The 16,613-nt window shown below is 36.9% G+C and overlaps 1 protein-coding gene and 1 long non-coding RNA gene across 53 annotated transcripts in view; one reads left to right on the top strand and one right to left on the bottom strand.

Moving 5' to 3' along the window:
• LOC126628768 (uncharacterized) overlaps positions 1 to 16,613 on the bottom strand; it is an 82,234-nt gene that overhangs the window by 28,614 nt on the left and 37,007 nt on the right. For 30 of the 50 annotated variants that reach the window (XR_007625561.1, XR_007625577.1, XR_007625581.1 and 27 more), the window contains one exon: positions 4,550 to 4,759. The exons of 8 other annotated variants lie outside the window; for them this stretch is intronic. This is a non-coding gene — a long non-coding RNA (uncharacterized LOC126628768). The remainder of the gene's footprint in view (positions 1 to 4,549; positions 4,760 to 16,613) is intronic. 12 more of the 50 variants (XR_007625570.1, XR_007625591.1, XR_007625573.1 and 9 more) reach the window with 1 other exon arrangement.
• Positions 1,763 to 16,613, top strand: part of LOC126628760 (disease resistance protein RPV1-like) — a 54,528-nt gene continuing 39,677 nt past the window's right edge. For all 3 annotated transcript variants that reach the window (XM_050298558.1, XM_050298557.1, XM_050298556.1), the window contains exons 1-4: positions 1,763 to 2,329; positions 2,509 to 3,613; positions 3,935 to 4,219; positions 4,320 to 4,969. In XM_050298558.1, coding sequence (XP_050154515.1) covers positions 1,845 to 2,329; positions 2,509 to 3,613; positions 3,935 to 4,219; positions 4,320 to 4,969 — 2,525 coding nt within the window. In that variant the 5' untranslated portion in view covers positions 1,763 to 1,844. The remainder of the gene's footprint in view (positions 2,330 to 2,508; positions 3,614 to 3,934; positions 4,220 to 4,319; positions 4,970 to 16,613) is intronic.

The raw sequence follows: 16,613 nt of genomic DNA, 5'->3' as shown, positions 1-16,613 counted from the left end.
AAGATAAAAATGAATAATAATATAAAATGTTGATATAATTTAATCGTCAATACACAAACAGGAGAGCATTGAAAGACATCGAAAAAGGGACAGACAATCCTTCTCCAATATCAAGACTATGGCACGGAGACAGAGTGAAAAAATAAATAAAATACTAAAAAAATTGATAGAACCCAGACTAGTTTGAAAGTGTATATTTTTTAATGGTAAAACTAAAACTTACCGCCCACTACAAAGCGCCCACTATCTATATTTATAGATTTTAAGAAAACTAATGAAAAGGGTTTGAAAACTTTAAGTTTTAATGATAAGGACAAAATAAAGGGTAAAGTGAATAGTATCAGGATTGACTTTTTAGTGTAAAAATGTGGTTTTTCGTTAAAGTGAACAGTACCAGGTGCTTTTTGTTAAAGTTCCCTAGATTTTATTTATCAATTGTAATGATATATCAAGACCTGACTTTTTATATTTATAGAGTTTTAGTTTTTGAACAATGTTTTATTTTCTTTATTTTCTTTTTTAAATCCAACTGATTCATATAATAAAAATAGAGAAGTGTTATTGGTATTTCAAAAATCTCATTCTACATTATTCACAAGTGTATTTTTCTTTTTTAATATAGAAAATTTGAAGTGTAAAGTGAGATTTTTCTTTTCCAATATAGAAAGTTTGGAGTGTAAAATAAGATTTTTGAAGTGCTAATAACAATTCTCTAAAAATATATAATAAATTATTTCAAACCGCCTAGGCACTAGGCTCCAGTCTTCCGCGCGACTAGCGTCTAATGTTATTTTTCTTTCCTAATGATAATTGATTCAAAATTAACTTATCTCCATTGAATTTAGATCATTTTTGGATTTTCTTTGTGAGGATTTTGGAAATTTATGAATCATATCCGTTCATCGTACATCTTGCAATAAAAAATTATTTTATTTAAATTTAAACAAAAATAATATTCGATGAAAAATGACCACACAATATACAATAAACAAATACGATTCACGAACATCCCAAAATCCTCACAAACTTTTGAAAAAGATCATGTTGGATTTCCATCGATATTGAATTACAACAAAACACTTCTTATATAGCAACTGAGTCCTATAACCAGATGTGAAAAATAGGCTGGCCACTAGGAGTCTATGAGCCATCTGCAAAAAGAAGACAAATAGACAGCTGTCCACTCAACAAAGAAACGGAGATAGCTTTCGGTGCTCCTGCTTTTTTAGTATTATTTACTACACTTTTATTTTTCTTTTTTTATTAAAATTAATTTTTTTAAAATTTTTCGTTAATTTTCGTGGAAATAATACGTTTAATTGAATTAATAGTAAGGTAGTTATAAAATAATCCATGTGATAAGTAAATTAAGATTTAAGCTTCTATTGTAAAATATGTTAGGATTTAAATTTAGAATTAAAAATTTCGTTAATTCTCCTTTAATTATTAGCATATGAAGCATAAATCATAGTTTTTTTAATCTTCTAACTACCATATTACAACCGAAACTAATAATCCAATTAAGATCTAGAATTAAGCTTAGCCTTAATCATGATTAAATGGCATGCTGGAAGATTGAGAGAGGAAAAGGAGATACCATCCTTCCCCTAACCTACTTTTCTCGATTAAATATATTAAATTAAGAGGTGGTTGGGTAGGCAAGTGTAGATTAAATTTACTACTTTGACCCCTTTCTTGGCATTTTGTTGGGTTAAAAAATCAAAAGTATGCAGATTCCATTCCCATCGAAATTTCCCTTTTGCATTGACTCATTGAGTAGTTATGTACTTACAATTCTCTTAGTCATAGCCGCTCGATCATCGGTGACCAGCTGCGATTGATTAATGGCTGCTTCTTCTTCTTCTTCTTCTGGCCTTGGTTGGAAATACGATGTGTTCATCAATTTCAGAGGGGAAGACATTCGCAGGGGCTTCGTCAGCCATCTCTACAACGCTCTGGTTAAGAAACCAATCAACGCCTTCATTGATGCCGAAAAGCTCAGAAAGGGCGACCACCTTTCCGAGCTCCTGAAAGCGATTCGAGGGTCGAGGATTTCGATTGTAGTTTTCTCTCTAAACTATGCTTCTTCCACTTGGTGCTTGAAAGAACTCGTGCAAATCCTGGAATGCAAGGATACCAATAACCAGATTGTACTCCCCATTTTCTATGAAGTTGATCCGTCTGATGTTCGTAAACTCAAGAGAAGTTTCGCAGAAGCTTTTGCTCAGCACGATCGCGATTCTAACGCCGAAATGGAAGAGGTTCAGAGCTGGAGATCCGCTCTTACAACTGCCACCAGTTTATCCGGCTGGGATTCGCGAAACTATGAGTAAATTCTAATTTGTTTTAGTTTCCTATTAATATTTGGGATTTTTGTAACGTTTAGGGGTAATTTGATAAATATTTAGTTTTTAGTTTTAATTTCTATTTTTTTGAAAACTAACAGATGAAAAAGACCCATTAATTATCATTTGGTGGTGTTATTATGTTGTTTTTTAAATTTGACAGGAATGATGCGGTGCTTATCGAGAAAATTGTAGAAGATGTTTATAGGAAATTGATCGACATCTCATCATCATCAAGGAAAGAGAATGGCTTGGTCGGAATGGATTCTCGCATGCGTAATATGCATTTATTATTATATCCTCCCGGAGGTGAAACGAATAATGTTCGCGTTGTTGGAATATGGGGTATGGGTGGTTTAGGCAAAACAACCATCGCTAGAGCTGTTTATGATGAAATCTCTTGTCGATTTGAAGCTTGTTGCTTTCTTGAAAATATCAAGGAAGCTTTCATGAAGCAAGGCAAACTACATTTGCAGACAGAACTTCTATCTAGTATCTCGAACAACAAGGTGGGGAGTTCCGACATTTCGAAGAAAGGCTTCCAGGTGATGTTAAATAGCCTAGGTCAGAGAAATGTTCTTATTGTTCTGGATGATGTGGACACATTAGAACAAATTGAAGCTTTACTTGGAGAGCAACATTCCTTTGGTGGTGGAAGCAGAATTATTATAACAACTAGAGATTCGCAATTACTAAGCATAGCTGGTGAGATATATAATCCCCAGATTTTGAGTGATTCTGGAGCTCTGGAACTCTTTAGGCGGTACGCCTTCAGAAAAAACCAACCCACCAGAGATTATGATGATCTCTCCCGTCGTGCCGTAAAATATGCTCGAGGTCTGCCTTTAGCACTCAAAGTCTTGGGAGCTTTTCTTGATAACAAAAATGTACGCCAGTGGGAAAATGAGTTAGAAAAAATAAAGAAAATCCCGCAAAAGGGAATTCATGATGTGCTTAAAACAAGCTTCGATGGACTAGATGACACGGAGAAGGATATCTTTCTAGATATTGCATGTTACTTTAAAGGAATGAGAGAAGACTGTGCAACCGAAGTTCTGCACAGCTGTGGTTTCTATCCTGATATTGGAATAAAAGTTCTAATCGATCGAGCTCTAGTAACTGTCTCAACGAAGGGGGAACTGGAGATGCATGATTTACTAGAGGAAATGGGTCAGAAAATCGTCTACCAAGAATCTATCAAAGAGCCTGGGAGACGAAGTAGGTTGTGGAGTTATGAAGATGTTTTTCATGTGATAACTAAAAATACGGTGATAATTTCTTTTCTTATGCAATGTTTAGTAGAAAGCTTCAACTTTTGACCAAAATCAATTTCTTAAGCTCGTTTGATAACCACTTTTGTTTCCATTTTTAATTTTTCATTTTCATTTTTTTAATAATTGAAAATTGAAAATTGAAAACAATTACAAACAAGTTATATGTTTTCAATTTTCAGATTTCTAAATAAATAATCAAAACAAAAGTAAAAAGTGAAAACAAAATTATTATCAAACAACTCCTTAAGAAACAAGCATTAACTTCATAATCTAAACTAAGGTTCTCTGCTTTTTCCTTCCCTTTGATTTGCACAGGGTACGGAAACAGTCGAAAGCATAATCCTCGATTCGTGGAACTCAGATGAGGGATGCTTAATTGTTGAAGCTTTTGATAGGATGACTAAACTAAGACTTCTCAAGATCAGTGCTCACGGCATACAACACCTGACTGGGCCCTTAAAGTTTGTTTCTAGTGAGTTGAGGTGTCTTTCCTGGTCTGGATACCCTCTCAAGTCTTTGCCATCCAACTTTCAATTCGAAAATCTTGTTGGACTTGACATGCAATATAGCCTCATTGACCGACTCTGGGAAGGAACCCAGGTATGTACAATCATTTACACGTATTTGTTTCTTTTAAATGTTTGGGCTTTGAGTGACATGTCTTATTAAGTAATGCATGTTTTCCTGAATGTTTTAACAGACGCAGGAAAAGTTGAAATTCATCAATTTAAGTAATTGTCAATCCCTTAAGGAAACCCCTGACTTCACAAATGTGCCAAATCTTGAGACGCTAATTCTTCAAAGTTGTACAAGCTTAGTTGAGGTTCACCCGTCTATTTCGACTCTTACAAACCTTGTTTTATTGGATCTGAATGGGTGCGAGGAACTTAAGATTCTACCCAACAAAATTCGTATGAGATCTCTCAAAACCTTTAATCTTTTTGGCTGCTCCAATCTTGAGATGTTTCCAGAGATTTCAGAAGGTATGGAGGAGTTAGAAGAGCTTAATTTATCCTATTCAAAAATTAAAGAACTGCCCTTGTCGATTAATAATCTCACGGGGTTGAGTCATTTCAACCTAAAAGATTGCAAGGAACTTAAGAGTCTTCCAAGCTGCATTCATATGAAATGTCTGAAAACCTTTAATCTTGATGGCTGCTCCAGTCTTGAGATGTTTCCATCGATTTCAGAAGGTATTGAGGGGTTAGAAAAGCTTGATTTACCCTGCTCAAAAATTAAAGAACTGTCCCCATCAATTAATAATCTTACGAGGTTGAGTCATTTGAATCTACAAGATTGCAAGGAACTTAAGAGTCTTCCAAGCAGCATTCGTATGAAATCTCTCAAAACCTTTAATCTTTATGGTTGCTGGAGTCTTGAGATATTTCCAGAGATTTCAGAAGTGATTGAGGGGTTAAAAGTTCTTGATTTATCCGAATCAAAAATTAAAGAACTACCCTCGTCAATTAATAATCTCAAGGGATTGAATCATTTGAAGCTAGAAAATTGCAAGGAACTTAAGAGTCTTCCAAGCAGCATTTGTCAGCTGAAGTCCCTTGTCGCTCTCTTTCTTTCCGGTTGTACAAAATTTGAGGTGTTTCCAAGCATTGAAGAAAATATGGAAGGATTAAGATTTCTTTTCTTGGATGGAACATCTATTAAAGAGCTTTCCCCCTGGATTGAACGGCTTACGGGGCTTCAGTGTTTAGATCTGAGAAACTGCAAAAGCCTTGCACACCTTATCATGGATGCATATCTGTGTCTTGGCCCGAGTCCCTCTCCACCCCAACCCCCCAATTTCTAGGTAATCAAAATTCAAACCCTATTTTTGGTTCGGAATTAAAATTCGAAATTTGGGAAATTTTATTATCTGAATAAAGAAATAATTTTCAGGGGTTTTGGGTACTCTCTGCTGATAAACACATGGATACGAAGCTCTGTTTTGAAGCAATCAACCGGACACTACGCCACGTTGCGGCGGCTTTGGTGGAATTGGCGTGGTCAGACGGCTAGCCACGGCCGCATATTTTGAAATCCCAGGAGGTGGCATTTTCCAAGGAGAGGTACATAACTCCACCGCCGGATTCTTTTGATTTGTTCTTGTGCAGAAACTATGACGATATTGGTATGTCACTTCCCGTTGCTAGCTTGCTAATGCCACCGGTGATCCTCCAATTTGGGTGAAGGGTACTTTGCATTTCCTTTTATCTTAACGTTTCCATATCTGCAAATTACAGTGGATGAACGCTCTGAATTTGTGTAAATGACTTTTTTTGGGTATATGCGGGGCATAATGATGGGATTTTCAATTGCTTGTCGTATGAATCATCAGCAAACTCTGCATTCATCAGTAAAACCACGGTATTCAATACAACTAACTGTTAAAGTTTTACAGAAAAATGCATAGATGACATCCGTCTTGCCTTAACAAATACAATGGAGAAGTTACAACTCAAACTGTTAAAGTTTTCCACCAATCTTTGTGCACCATTGATAGTGATGCCACTTTTAGTTGCATGCAAACATAAAATCTGCCAAAAATATACGTATGTCAAGATTTTAACACCCTTTGTGCACCATTTATTCTGCTAGCGAGTTTGATCTTTAAGTTTCTTTTGTTGGAAAAAATTGATCTTGAAGTCTGGCACACATGCTTTTGCAGGGAAGATGTATGAGATTGGATCGTCTGGAATTAGCAGCCAAAAAGGGCACATCAAGAGGAGGAATAAATAAGAGCCTCAACGAGTTCATCTCCCTCTTTGGAAGAATGTCCCTTGTACCAACTAATGCTAAAGCTGTAGACGCTAGAATTGAATGGTTCTAGTAGTTTCAGGTTACATTTATATATTAGTAGCATCTGTATATGTACTGTTTGGGGGACGTTATTGCGAGGGCCGGCCCTGGTCCAGTGCACCTGTGCAGAGCCGAAATTATTTTGGGGGCACTTCTTCCTTCACGAATTGGGACAGCAGTGACCTGAGCCTTTCTTCCAGACCAGTGCCCTTCCGTCCCAGCTTTCCTTATCAGCCTCTTGACCTCCGAAATCGCCCAAAACTCGACTGACTTTTACAGAATCGGTCGCCGTCGTCACTGCTGCAGTCCCTCTGCGCAGCTCATTGAGCTTTCTGGGTACTCTTGCTCCCAGCACACGGTGAGTACTATACTAATATTTCACTAAATAAATGCCCATTTATATGTTTAATTGTTAATTTTATGATTTTGAGATACCCAGATTGTTAAATTCACTGCTGCTTATTTTCCAGATTCAGACGAAAGATGGGTACTTACTGGATTTGAGATGTGAAGGGTAATGAGATTGCTTTGGTGAGGAGTGTTCCCCGTTACTGATCCGTGAGTAAAATATTGATTCTATGGACGCCTGATTAGTGAAAAGCCTTGCTTTCATAGCTCCTTCCAACTTTTTCAACATATTGGTCCTACTAAGTTGATTATTTCAAACTTTGAATGTATATTGGTGACCCGTGATCTGAAGTTTTCAGGTTCTGTTGAAATTTCCTTTCATGAAACTAACTATTCGGTAAAGTGACGAACATCGATGGGATACATTTTAAATTAGGCTCTAATGTGCTTCAAACTCAATTGAAACTTGGTTACTGGCTTTTCTTGATCTTAACAGGGTGATGCTTGGTTCTTAAATTCTCCAGAAGAATCACTGGGATTCATCCTTGCAGATGAAGATTTTGATGTATGGGTAGGGAATGTGCGTTAAACATGTTGGAGTCAGGGACACACATCTTTATCAGAAGAGAATAAGATTTATGCTGTACTGTAGGATTTTTGGAATTGGAGTTGGCAGGAATTGGCTCTATTTAATCTACCAGAAATGATGCGCTGCAGATATTCGACGACAAGCTCCGAAGTCTTTGTTACTGGACATTCACATGTCTTACACCTCTTCATCTACTTAACACCTCCATCCCTTGCTGCTACTTTTGGTGTTTACTCAATTTATTCATGTTATTAGGGAACAATCATGTCTTTAGCTGCTCTCATCCAGCTGGATATGGCAGAACTGGTTGAAGCTGCCGCTCGTCTGTGCATTATATGCAGCAAATGGGGTGTCAACATTTTGGATTCAGTATGTGATGGCCATGTTGACTGCTTGGAGTGGTTGTATATGATTTAGTTTTTGATCGTCGGGATTTCGGTACTATGTCTCTTCCGTTGTTTGTTTTTTTTTTCAAATAATATAATATGGGCGTGAAGGCCTAACTCCCTAGCTTCGACTGGGTTCCAGCCCTCTTTAAATATTTCTTTTTAATTTTTGTTGTATTGGAAAAAGGCACATTTTGAGTATTCATTGGCCCCAAAAAACTCAGGAATAGCTCTGATGGTCTAATATCCTGGTGGATAGGCATTAGGTGTCACGTCCTGATCCCAACATACGTGTAAGATAGACACGTGACGTCACCAAAAACCCGTTTATCTCACATACCTCGCCTCTAGGATATGGACAAAGAATAACTCAAGATTTGATCGCAAAGTAATTTTTCGTATATTTTATAGCTGCATCTAAACTCTTCGTTAGACTGCCTACGTATCTTCAATAGGGATCAAACCATTCGTAGTTTACCATTCGCCAAACTCTAATCTTCTAGTAAAATACTTCGAGCAGAAATTATAGAGTACCACACTACACATCAACCATGCACCAAACAACAATTATCACCTTATCATGCACGCAGGTATGCCAATCCCACGCATATGCTTACCAATTCATCAATCATATAAACCACTATGTTTCACATAATACCGCAATTCATAGTATGTAACAGTCAAATAACCAATGAAGCACAATATTATTCTCAAGTCACAATGATCATTGATCTAATCGTATTAATAAAAATCATAAATCATATTCAATATCATTCAACAATCACTTTAAGTAACCCATTCCATGAATCAAGGAGGCACAATATTAACATTTAATTATGTTAATTAGTCAACTAGATCACACACCATTGCACAAAATTTAATAAAGGACTTCTACATAATTCTTTGCCTGGATTTCAAGGAATAACTTGATAATTCTAATTTATATTCACAAGGTCTATTGTGGATAATTCTCATTCACTCGAATTCAGGATTCTAGTCTAACTTATGGAAATGAGCAAGAGTATGGATTCCGAACTACTCAATGGAGTCTAAACTAAATTATGATCGCCTATCAAAATGTACCAAGTACAACTAATCATCATTACCTCTAAATTAGGATTCTAGTCTAACTTATGGAAATGAGCAAGAGTACGGACCCTTTAATTCTTATAAAACCCCTTTATGAGCTTTAATTGACGCAAAAACCATTTTTTTGTGAAACCTAGTGTATTCATATCTCAATTATAAGTTCCTAAACGGAACTGCTTTAAACTTTATACATATAAGGTTTCCCATAACCCTCTACCTTGAATTCAATTAATTTTGTTCCCTTGAAGAGCCTAATCGGAACACAAAAGTACAATCAAGAGTATAAATACAAGTAACACACATTAGTAACCAAACTAAGTGTTTAATCACAAAATTAATATTATCTAAAGAAAGTACACTGATTTTGGAATCTTACAACTCAAATAATATCACTGAAATAGTAGTAAGGAAGATTAGAAAGGAATCTAGAAAGAAAATAGGTGTGGTAAAAATAGTACTCTGCTTCTCCACCAAATCTGCAGAAAAACAGCACTATTGGACCAAGTTTAGGCTCCCTTTGGAGCATTCAAAACTAAACCACATCGTGTAATATTATATGGGTTTTGAAGCTTGTATTTTGTACTTTAAAAACATATAAAGTTTGTAGAAAATGGAGCTCTGAATTGGAAGTTATGCCAACAGAAAAATGGAGTCTTGAAACTGGAAACCCAGTTTTCTGCTGCTGTTTGGCAGCTTGTGATCCAAGTTTAAATAAGGTTTTGATCAACGAAAACTCAACGGAATTGAGTGAAAACAATGGGGTTACGATCATGAACATATGTACTTTCGACACACTAAAAATTTTCTCCAAAGAAGCACATAAAGACTTAGAAATTAAGAGCCAAAGAAGGCTACTCGAAACTTGAGTTTTCTTTGCAAAGAAATCAATTTTCTGCAACTTACGTAGCAGCCCACTTCCAATTCATATAACAAATCCCAAAATACTTCAAGGTAGTCCATAATTCATGTATACAACATCCAAAACTAACATGACTCAAAAGTAACAAGAAATTGACCTTCTGAACCAAACCCTTAATCAAGAAATTTGATCTACATACCCAATCCGAATTACCCAACTCTAATTAATATTCAGACTGGTTCATTGAATGGTAGAAAACCCTAAACAAAATTAAGAACTCCAAATATATCATGGCAGTTTCAATTCAAATATATGTGTAGCAAGCGTCGACAACACCGACCAAAACCAGAAAAGAAATTGAAGTAAAAGAACCTCATGCTCATTCATTGAATTTGATCAACAAAAACCACACACAAACATAAAACAACAGATATTGTAGGGCATGTGGAATTAACCCATGGATTTCAAAATTATAAAAATTAATCAACAAAACCAGAAATATCAAACACATTTTAAAGCCTTCTGTCTGTTATGCTACTCACCATTTATATGTATAATCTCTTGGTAGTCTTGCTAATCTAAAGGACATCATAGTGGCTGGACCAACATGAAGTCCATCGAATCTGCATCGGCATCAATCGAAAGGTGAGAGTGTGTCTGTGAGAGTGAGAGAGTCGGTGGTGTAGCTTGGGGAAAAGTGTGAGCCAAGAGAGACTCTTTCCCCCTCCCCCCCCCCCCCACCCCCTACTTCTCGTTAATTCTCCTTTTTTTTTTCTTTTTCTGATTGGTCCCTTGCCTTTCACTCTCTTCTTTTGATTGGGCCTCCTTCTCACAAAGTAGGAGTTTATTAAATTTATAATATAAAATTTAGTAAAATGGTTTCAAATGTCCACAACTATATCGTCATAATTCGGACTTGCAAACGGCTTTCGCCTACGCACTCGTGATTTTGAGATCTATTCGAAAACGTTACTTGTGACCTCGACAGGTCAACAAATTTTAAAGATTCATTATGAAATTTTAAACCAATAACCATTCAATTTAATTTCTAAAATTAACGGAATTAAAATTAACTAATGAAAATAGCGTAAACGTGTAATACGAATTTAAAAAACGAGATACGTAATTAATAGTGAAATTCTGGGGACGAAATTTCACATTAGGTTTCTACCCATATGTTTCGAGTTCGAAACTCCTCCTCCCATAATATAATAGTTTCAAACTCTCCCGTTAACAATAGAAATTTTCTTTCTTAAAAAAATGTGTGCAAAGAATTTGTATAATTTTGAACACATAAGAAATGAAAATAGTTAATTGAGTCACTCATTAAAATTAAAATGATTAATCTCACACTTAATCATCTTAGACCTCGTTTAGCATATTGTATAATACATTAAATAGTACTAATAATACGGAGTAAGATGTTTGGCTCACCTACTTTATACGGTGGTGACCCGCTTGCTTATCTCCTCCTATACCACAGTACAATTTAGTTGGGCGTTATCTCCTTCCTCTCCAGACGCAGCCCCTCTCTCTGCTCCAGGTTAGTCTTCTCACGCCTTCTTCTTCTTCGTTTGAATCCCAGTTCATATTCTCATTTTTTTTTCTTCTTCCCAGGTTCCCCTCTCTGTTCTTCTTCTGCGTTTCCCCTCCCTCTGTTCTTCCCCCTTCTTCCAACAAATCCCAAAAGCCAATTCCTCCGCCGGCCACCATGAACCACCACCACCAGGTTAGTTTTTACATGCTCAGATTTTGAATCATAGAGGGGCCTGAAACAGTGCAGGACTTTGCCACAATGGAGCTGCAGTATATTCAAGATAATATTCGGAGTCGGCGCAACAAAATTTTCTTGCATATGGAGGAGGTGAGAGCAATTGCTAGTTGCTGCCACTTTCTCAGTTTAGCTGTTTCAAATTACTCTCCAATTGCCATTAGAAATGTGTTCTTTAAGAATGAGCTTCGATATGCGTAGGTTCACAGGCTGAATTCATTGCTTGCAGCGTTCAGACAACCTTAAGTAGTATTATGCTGTTTGTTATTCAATTATTGCGGGGTTTATCCTTTTCGGTGGCCTCATAGCACCCTCCGTATCCGTAAGTTCTTTATGCATTAACTTGTTGTGATTAGTTTTAACAGTTATTCGTAAACATTATTTTGTTATACTGGTCCGACAAGACGGTTTTGAATTTGCAAGTAAAAAAATGAGGAAACATGTCAAATAAGTGTAGTCTCTGCTTATAAAACGTGGATTCGGGTATGTTTCTAACTCTTCGCTGACAATTACGTTTACATCTTTCAGTTGGAGTTGAAGCTGGGAATAGGAGGCACATCGTATAAAGCAAGACATAAGGTCATCTTCAACTGAGAGGACCAAAGGTTTAAAAACTAAAAATGACCTGATTTATTAAAAAATTCATCTCCAACCGATAGCTAGATTATAATTTTATGGAGCCAATTAGACGATTATTGGCCAGAGGGGTATCAAGTTGGCCAAATATAGACCATCTATTAGCCCTTTTTGGGGATTCAGCACATTAGTTGCAATAATTGATTCAAATTAAACAACTAAATTTGAAAACATGCAATGGTAGTTTAATTAAATTAACCAATAAATTTAAAGTATAAGGTTTAAAATAATAAATTATTAAGGGGCCGTGTTTAACCATTTTGGTTAAAGATGATATATGAGTATGATCTAACATCGTTCATTAAAAGATAATTTTTTACAAGAATATAATTTTAGATGGGACTATGTTTAGACTTTTGTTGGAGATGGCCTAATATGTTGGATAAAGTTTGAGTGATATCATGTAATTTCTATAGACACCAATTAATCAAAGGAAAACTAATGAAAATTGTTTGAAAACTTTGAGTTTTAATAATAAGGACAAAATAAAGGATAAAATGAATAATACTAGATTTGACTTTTTAGTGTAAAAATGTGACTTTTCGTTAAAGTAAACAGTACTGCTGACTTTTCGTTAAAACTTCCATTAATCATCTGCAGCACCATCAACTTTCTATGTGTTAAATTGTTATACACTATTTGACCCTTTTTATTAAATTGTAATACACTACTTGACCGTTTTGTTTCATACCACACAAAACACGGCCAGAGATCAATAGAGTGAATTTTCCAGGAAGAGAGGAGAAAAGGGCAAGAGTACAGTAACTCAGCAAAGGAATACAAACGTATTTAGGGCAGGCTTTCCATCCACATTCCTCATTAACCTTTTGAGCCTGCACTAACACTACGCGTCTCCTAGAGTGCCCAATTAATTGCGGAATCAAACTTACCTACTTACCCATGACTGCGCCCATGGCAGGAGAAAAAGAAAATAAAAGGGCAATAGCATATGCCCACTGGCGGATCTAGGTGCAAAGGAGATGGGCCGGGCCGAGTCGGGGATTACATTTTCTTATATAGGAACCAGACTTTACCCGGCCTGGTTGAAACGGGCCGGTTCAGGTCGGGTTCACGGGTCTGTGGTTTTTTTTTTTTAGAAAAAAAAAAAAACTGGAATTTGCACAGATTCACCAGTGCAGCAGATGATGCAATAGGAAGCCTAAATAATGCAAGAGGAAAGATTTCGATAATTTTCCAATTCCAAATGCACCCACTTCCTTATAAAATATTCAACATAAACATCTCCGAACAAAGTAGATCAAGACTCATTAGATCAATACTCACAACAGAAACCCAGATAATATAATCCATAGAAAATTGAAGCGCATAGCGAAATTAACAAAGTTTAAATGTTTAGCAGGTCATTAGGTATATAGGCATCACAAGAAATCGATGATAAATATGAACAGATCTCGATATGAAAGCCCTAATAGGCTAATATGAAGCTAAGAGTGACCTAACACACATGGAGAGATCTGTAATCTTCGGCCTTAGCATCTTCATTGGCGGCAACATCGGTACATTCCACCGCAGAGCTCACAGTCTCGGACTCCATGGCGCTGTTTTGAGCAGCGGAAGCAATGGCGTTCCTGGACTTGACGGTGTCGAGCATGCGCTTGTTGATCTCCTTGGAGTAAACCTGCAGGATCTGAATCTCGTCCTCCTCGATGAGGGGAGGGGAAGACGCACTCGAGACGGCAAATGAAAGGTGACAAATTGAGAAGATGGGTGGTGGGGTGGCTGGGTTCTGTAAGTCTGGGTCCCTAGGATGTCAAATCGAGACAGCGAGAGAGAGGTGACAAATCAAGAAGATGGTGGTCTCCTGGGCCGTCGTGTTGTCGGGGTGGTGGAGGGAAGGAGACGACGCACTGGAGACGGCGAGAGAGACTTGATCGACAGGGTAAGAGTGACAGTTGAATTCGATAGGTTTGAGGATGAGCAAACCTAAAACCAACAATTCAGATTGGATGGAGAGATGATCTCTTCAATCTCATATGTCCATTCTAACTACAAACGGGCCGTTCTGGGTACTCACGGTTCCTATACTTCACGAACCGGCCCGAACCGAAAATTTCAAAGGCTCGCCCTACCCCGCCCCGTTTTTGTTTTTACAAAATAGGAACCAGCCAGTACCCGCCCCGACCCGCGGTTCCTGTACCCGTTTGCCCACCCCTAGGCGAATCCATTAAGGGGCAAGTGGGGGTTATCTGACCCCTTAAATTCTGATGAATCTCTATAGATGACAATTACGTTTACATCCTTCAGTTGGAGTTGAAGCTGGGAATAGGAGGCACATCGTATAAAGACATAAGGTCATTTTCAATTGAGATAACTAAAGGTTTAAAAACTAAAAATGACCTTGATTTATCTAAAAAATTATCTCCAACCGATGACTAGACTATAAATTTATGGAGCCCACCAGACGATTATTGGCCTAAGGGGTATCAAGTTGGTCAAATATAAACCCCCTCTTAGCCTTTTTTGGGGATCTAGCTCCTCAATTGCAATAATTGATTCAAATTAAACGGCTAAATTTGAAAACATCCAACGATAATTTAATTTAATTAATTAATAAATTTAAAGTATAAGGTTTAAAATAATAAATTATTATGGGGCTATATTTAGCTATTTCGGTTATGCTGGATATATATATATATGTGTGTGTGTGTGTGTGTATAAGGATCATTAACAATTAAACCATGATCCTAGTTAAGAAATCTTAACATTGAATGATAACTGCTGCATTTATTGTGTCATTATGCATTTATTGTGTCATTATGCATGCAGCGATTATAACAAGTAATGAGAATTTACTTACTTGTAGAAGAAGACATTGACAACAAGTTTGATCATTTGTCTTTTGTAACATCCCACATCGCCCAGGGGAGTGATCCTTAAATGTATATTCTCATCTCTACCTAGCACGAGGTCTTTTGGGAGATCAATGGTTTCGGGTTCCGTTGGAACTTCGAAGTTAAGTGAGAAGGTGGCCAGAGCACTCCCAAGATGGGTGACCCACTGGAAAGTTGCTCGTGAGTTCTCAGAAACAAAACCATGAGGGCGTGGTTGGGGCCCAAAGCGGACAATATCGTGCTACGGTGGTGGATCGGGCCCGGAAAGTGGTCCGCCCCGGGCTGGGATGTGACATCTTCTCTTCCTTTGGTTACAAAATTGATCCAAGAACACTCAATAGGACTATTTCTACGTGAGGGATCACACACACCCGAGAAGAGAGACCAAAGTGATATATATATATATATATATATATATGTACCGCAACTCATCCTCCCATCAAGGATGCAGTTACAAGCAGTTTCCTTCAATTAACTGTCGCCAAATTCAAATAATTGTAACTTCATTTGTGGCTCTAATCCCGTACAAGTCACACATATAAGTCCTAAATGAAATACAACCATTTTGTTCTATATAATTGCACTAAACATGAACTGATGAAGCCCACTACATTTTAAGGTTTCTTACATGTTAAAGATAGTACATGAGTATAGTCTGACATCGTTTATTAAAAAATAATTTTTTTGCAAGACTATAATTTTGGACGAGGCTATATTTAAGTTTTTGTTGGAGATCATGTTGGATAAAGTTTAAGTTGATATCATATCATGTAATTTCTATGGACACCAATCAATCGTTGGCAGCACGATCAACTTTCTATATGTTAAATTGTTATGCACTATTTGACCGTTTTGTTTCATACCACCCTTAGAGTGAATTTTCCAGGAAGAGAGGAAAAAAGGGCAAGAGTACGGTAACTCAGCAAAGGACTACAAACGTTTTTAGGGCAGGCTTTCCATCCACACGCCGCATTAAACCTTTGACCTTTGAGCCTGCACTAACACTACGCGTCTCCCTTATTGTAGAGTGCCCAATTAATCGCGTAATCAAATTGGCCTACTTACCTAAAACTTTGTTCATGGCAAAAGAAAAAGAAAATAAAAGGGCAATAGCATATGACCACTGACAGATCCATTAAGCGACAAGGGGGTCAGCTGACCGCTCAAATTCTAATGTATCTCTATAGATGACTTGAGAGCTTTCTTTTGAAGGTTGGAATTGTCCTTCATAACATGTCATCTAACTATTTGATAACATGCCTTAAAGAAGAGTTCTTGTTCTTATTATTATTTTTTTAAATATGACAATGTATTTTTTATACAAGCGATGTTGGAGGAAGGGAAATTAAACACAGAACATTCGGTGCAAAAATTAATTATTAAATCTGTGGGATATATATTTAATTGATGGTCATATCAAACAATTTATCATAAATGGGGATGGTGGGATATATATTTTTCATCAACTACCACAGTACTACTACTAGTAATTTGAGATTCTTGCTATAAATTTGTGTAACTGGTGAGTTGGTAAGGACTGTAACAACTGCGGCCTAATGCCTGCTCACAAAAATTAATGGTTGTATGTACAATCAAGTCCAAGAAATTTTTGGTTTGATCACCAAAAAAGACAGATCAAATCTGTGGATGAAGAGAAAACAAACGATGGGA

This window comes from Malus sylvestris, chromosome 7 (genome assembly GCF_916048215.2).
Source record: "Malus sylvestris chromosome 7, drMalSylv7.2, whole genome shotgun sequence".
In the NCBI taxonomy this organism is placed as follows: domain Eukaryota; kingdom Viridiplantae; phylum Streptophyta; class Magnoliopsida; order Rosales; family Rosaceae; genus Malus; species Malus sylvestris.
The sequence above is the reverse complement of the archived record's forward strand: the minus strand, read 5'-3'. Positions and strand labels throughout refer to the sequence as shown.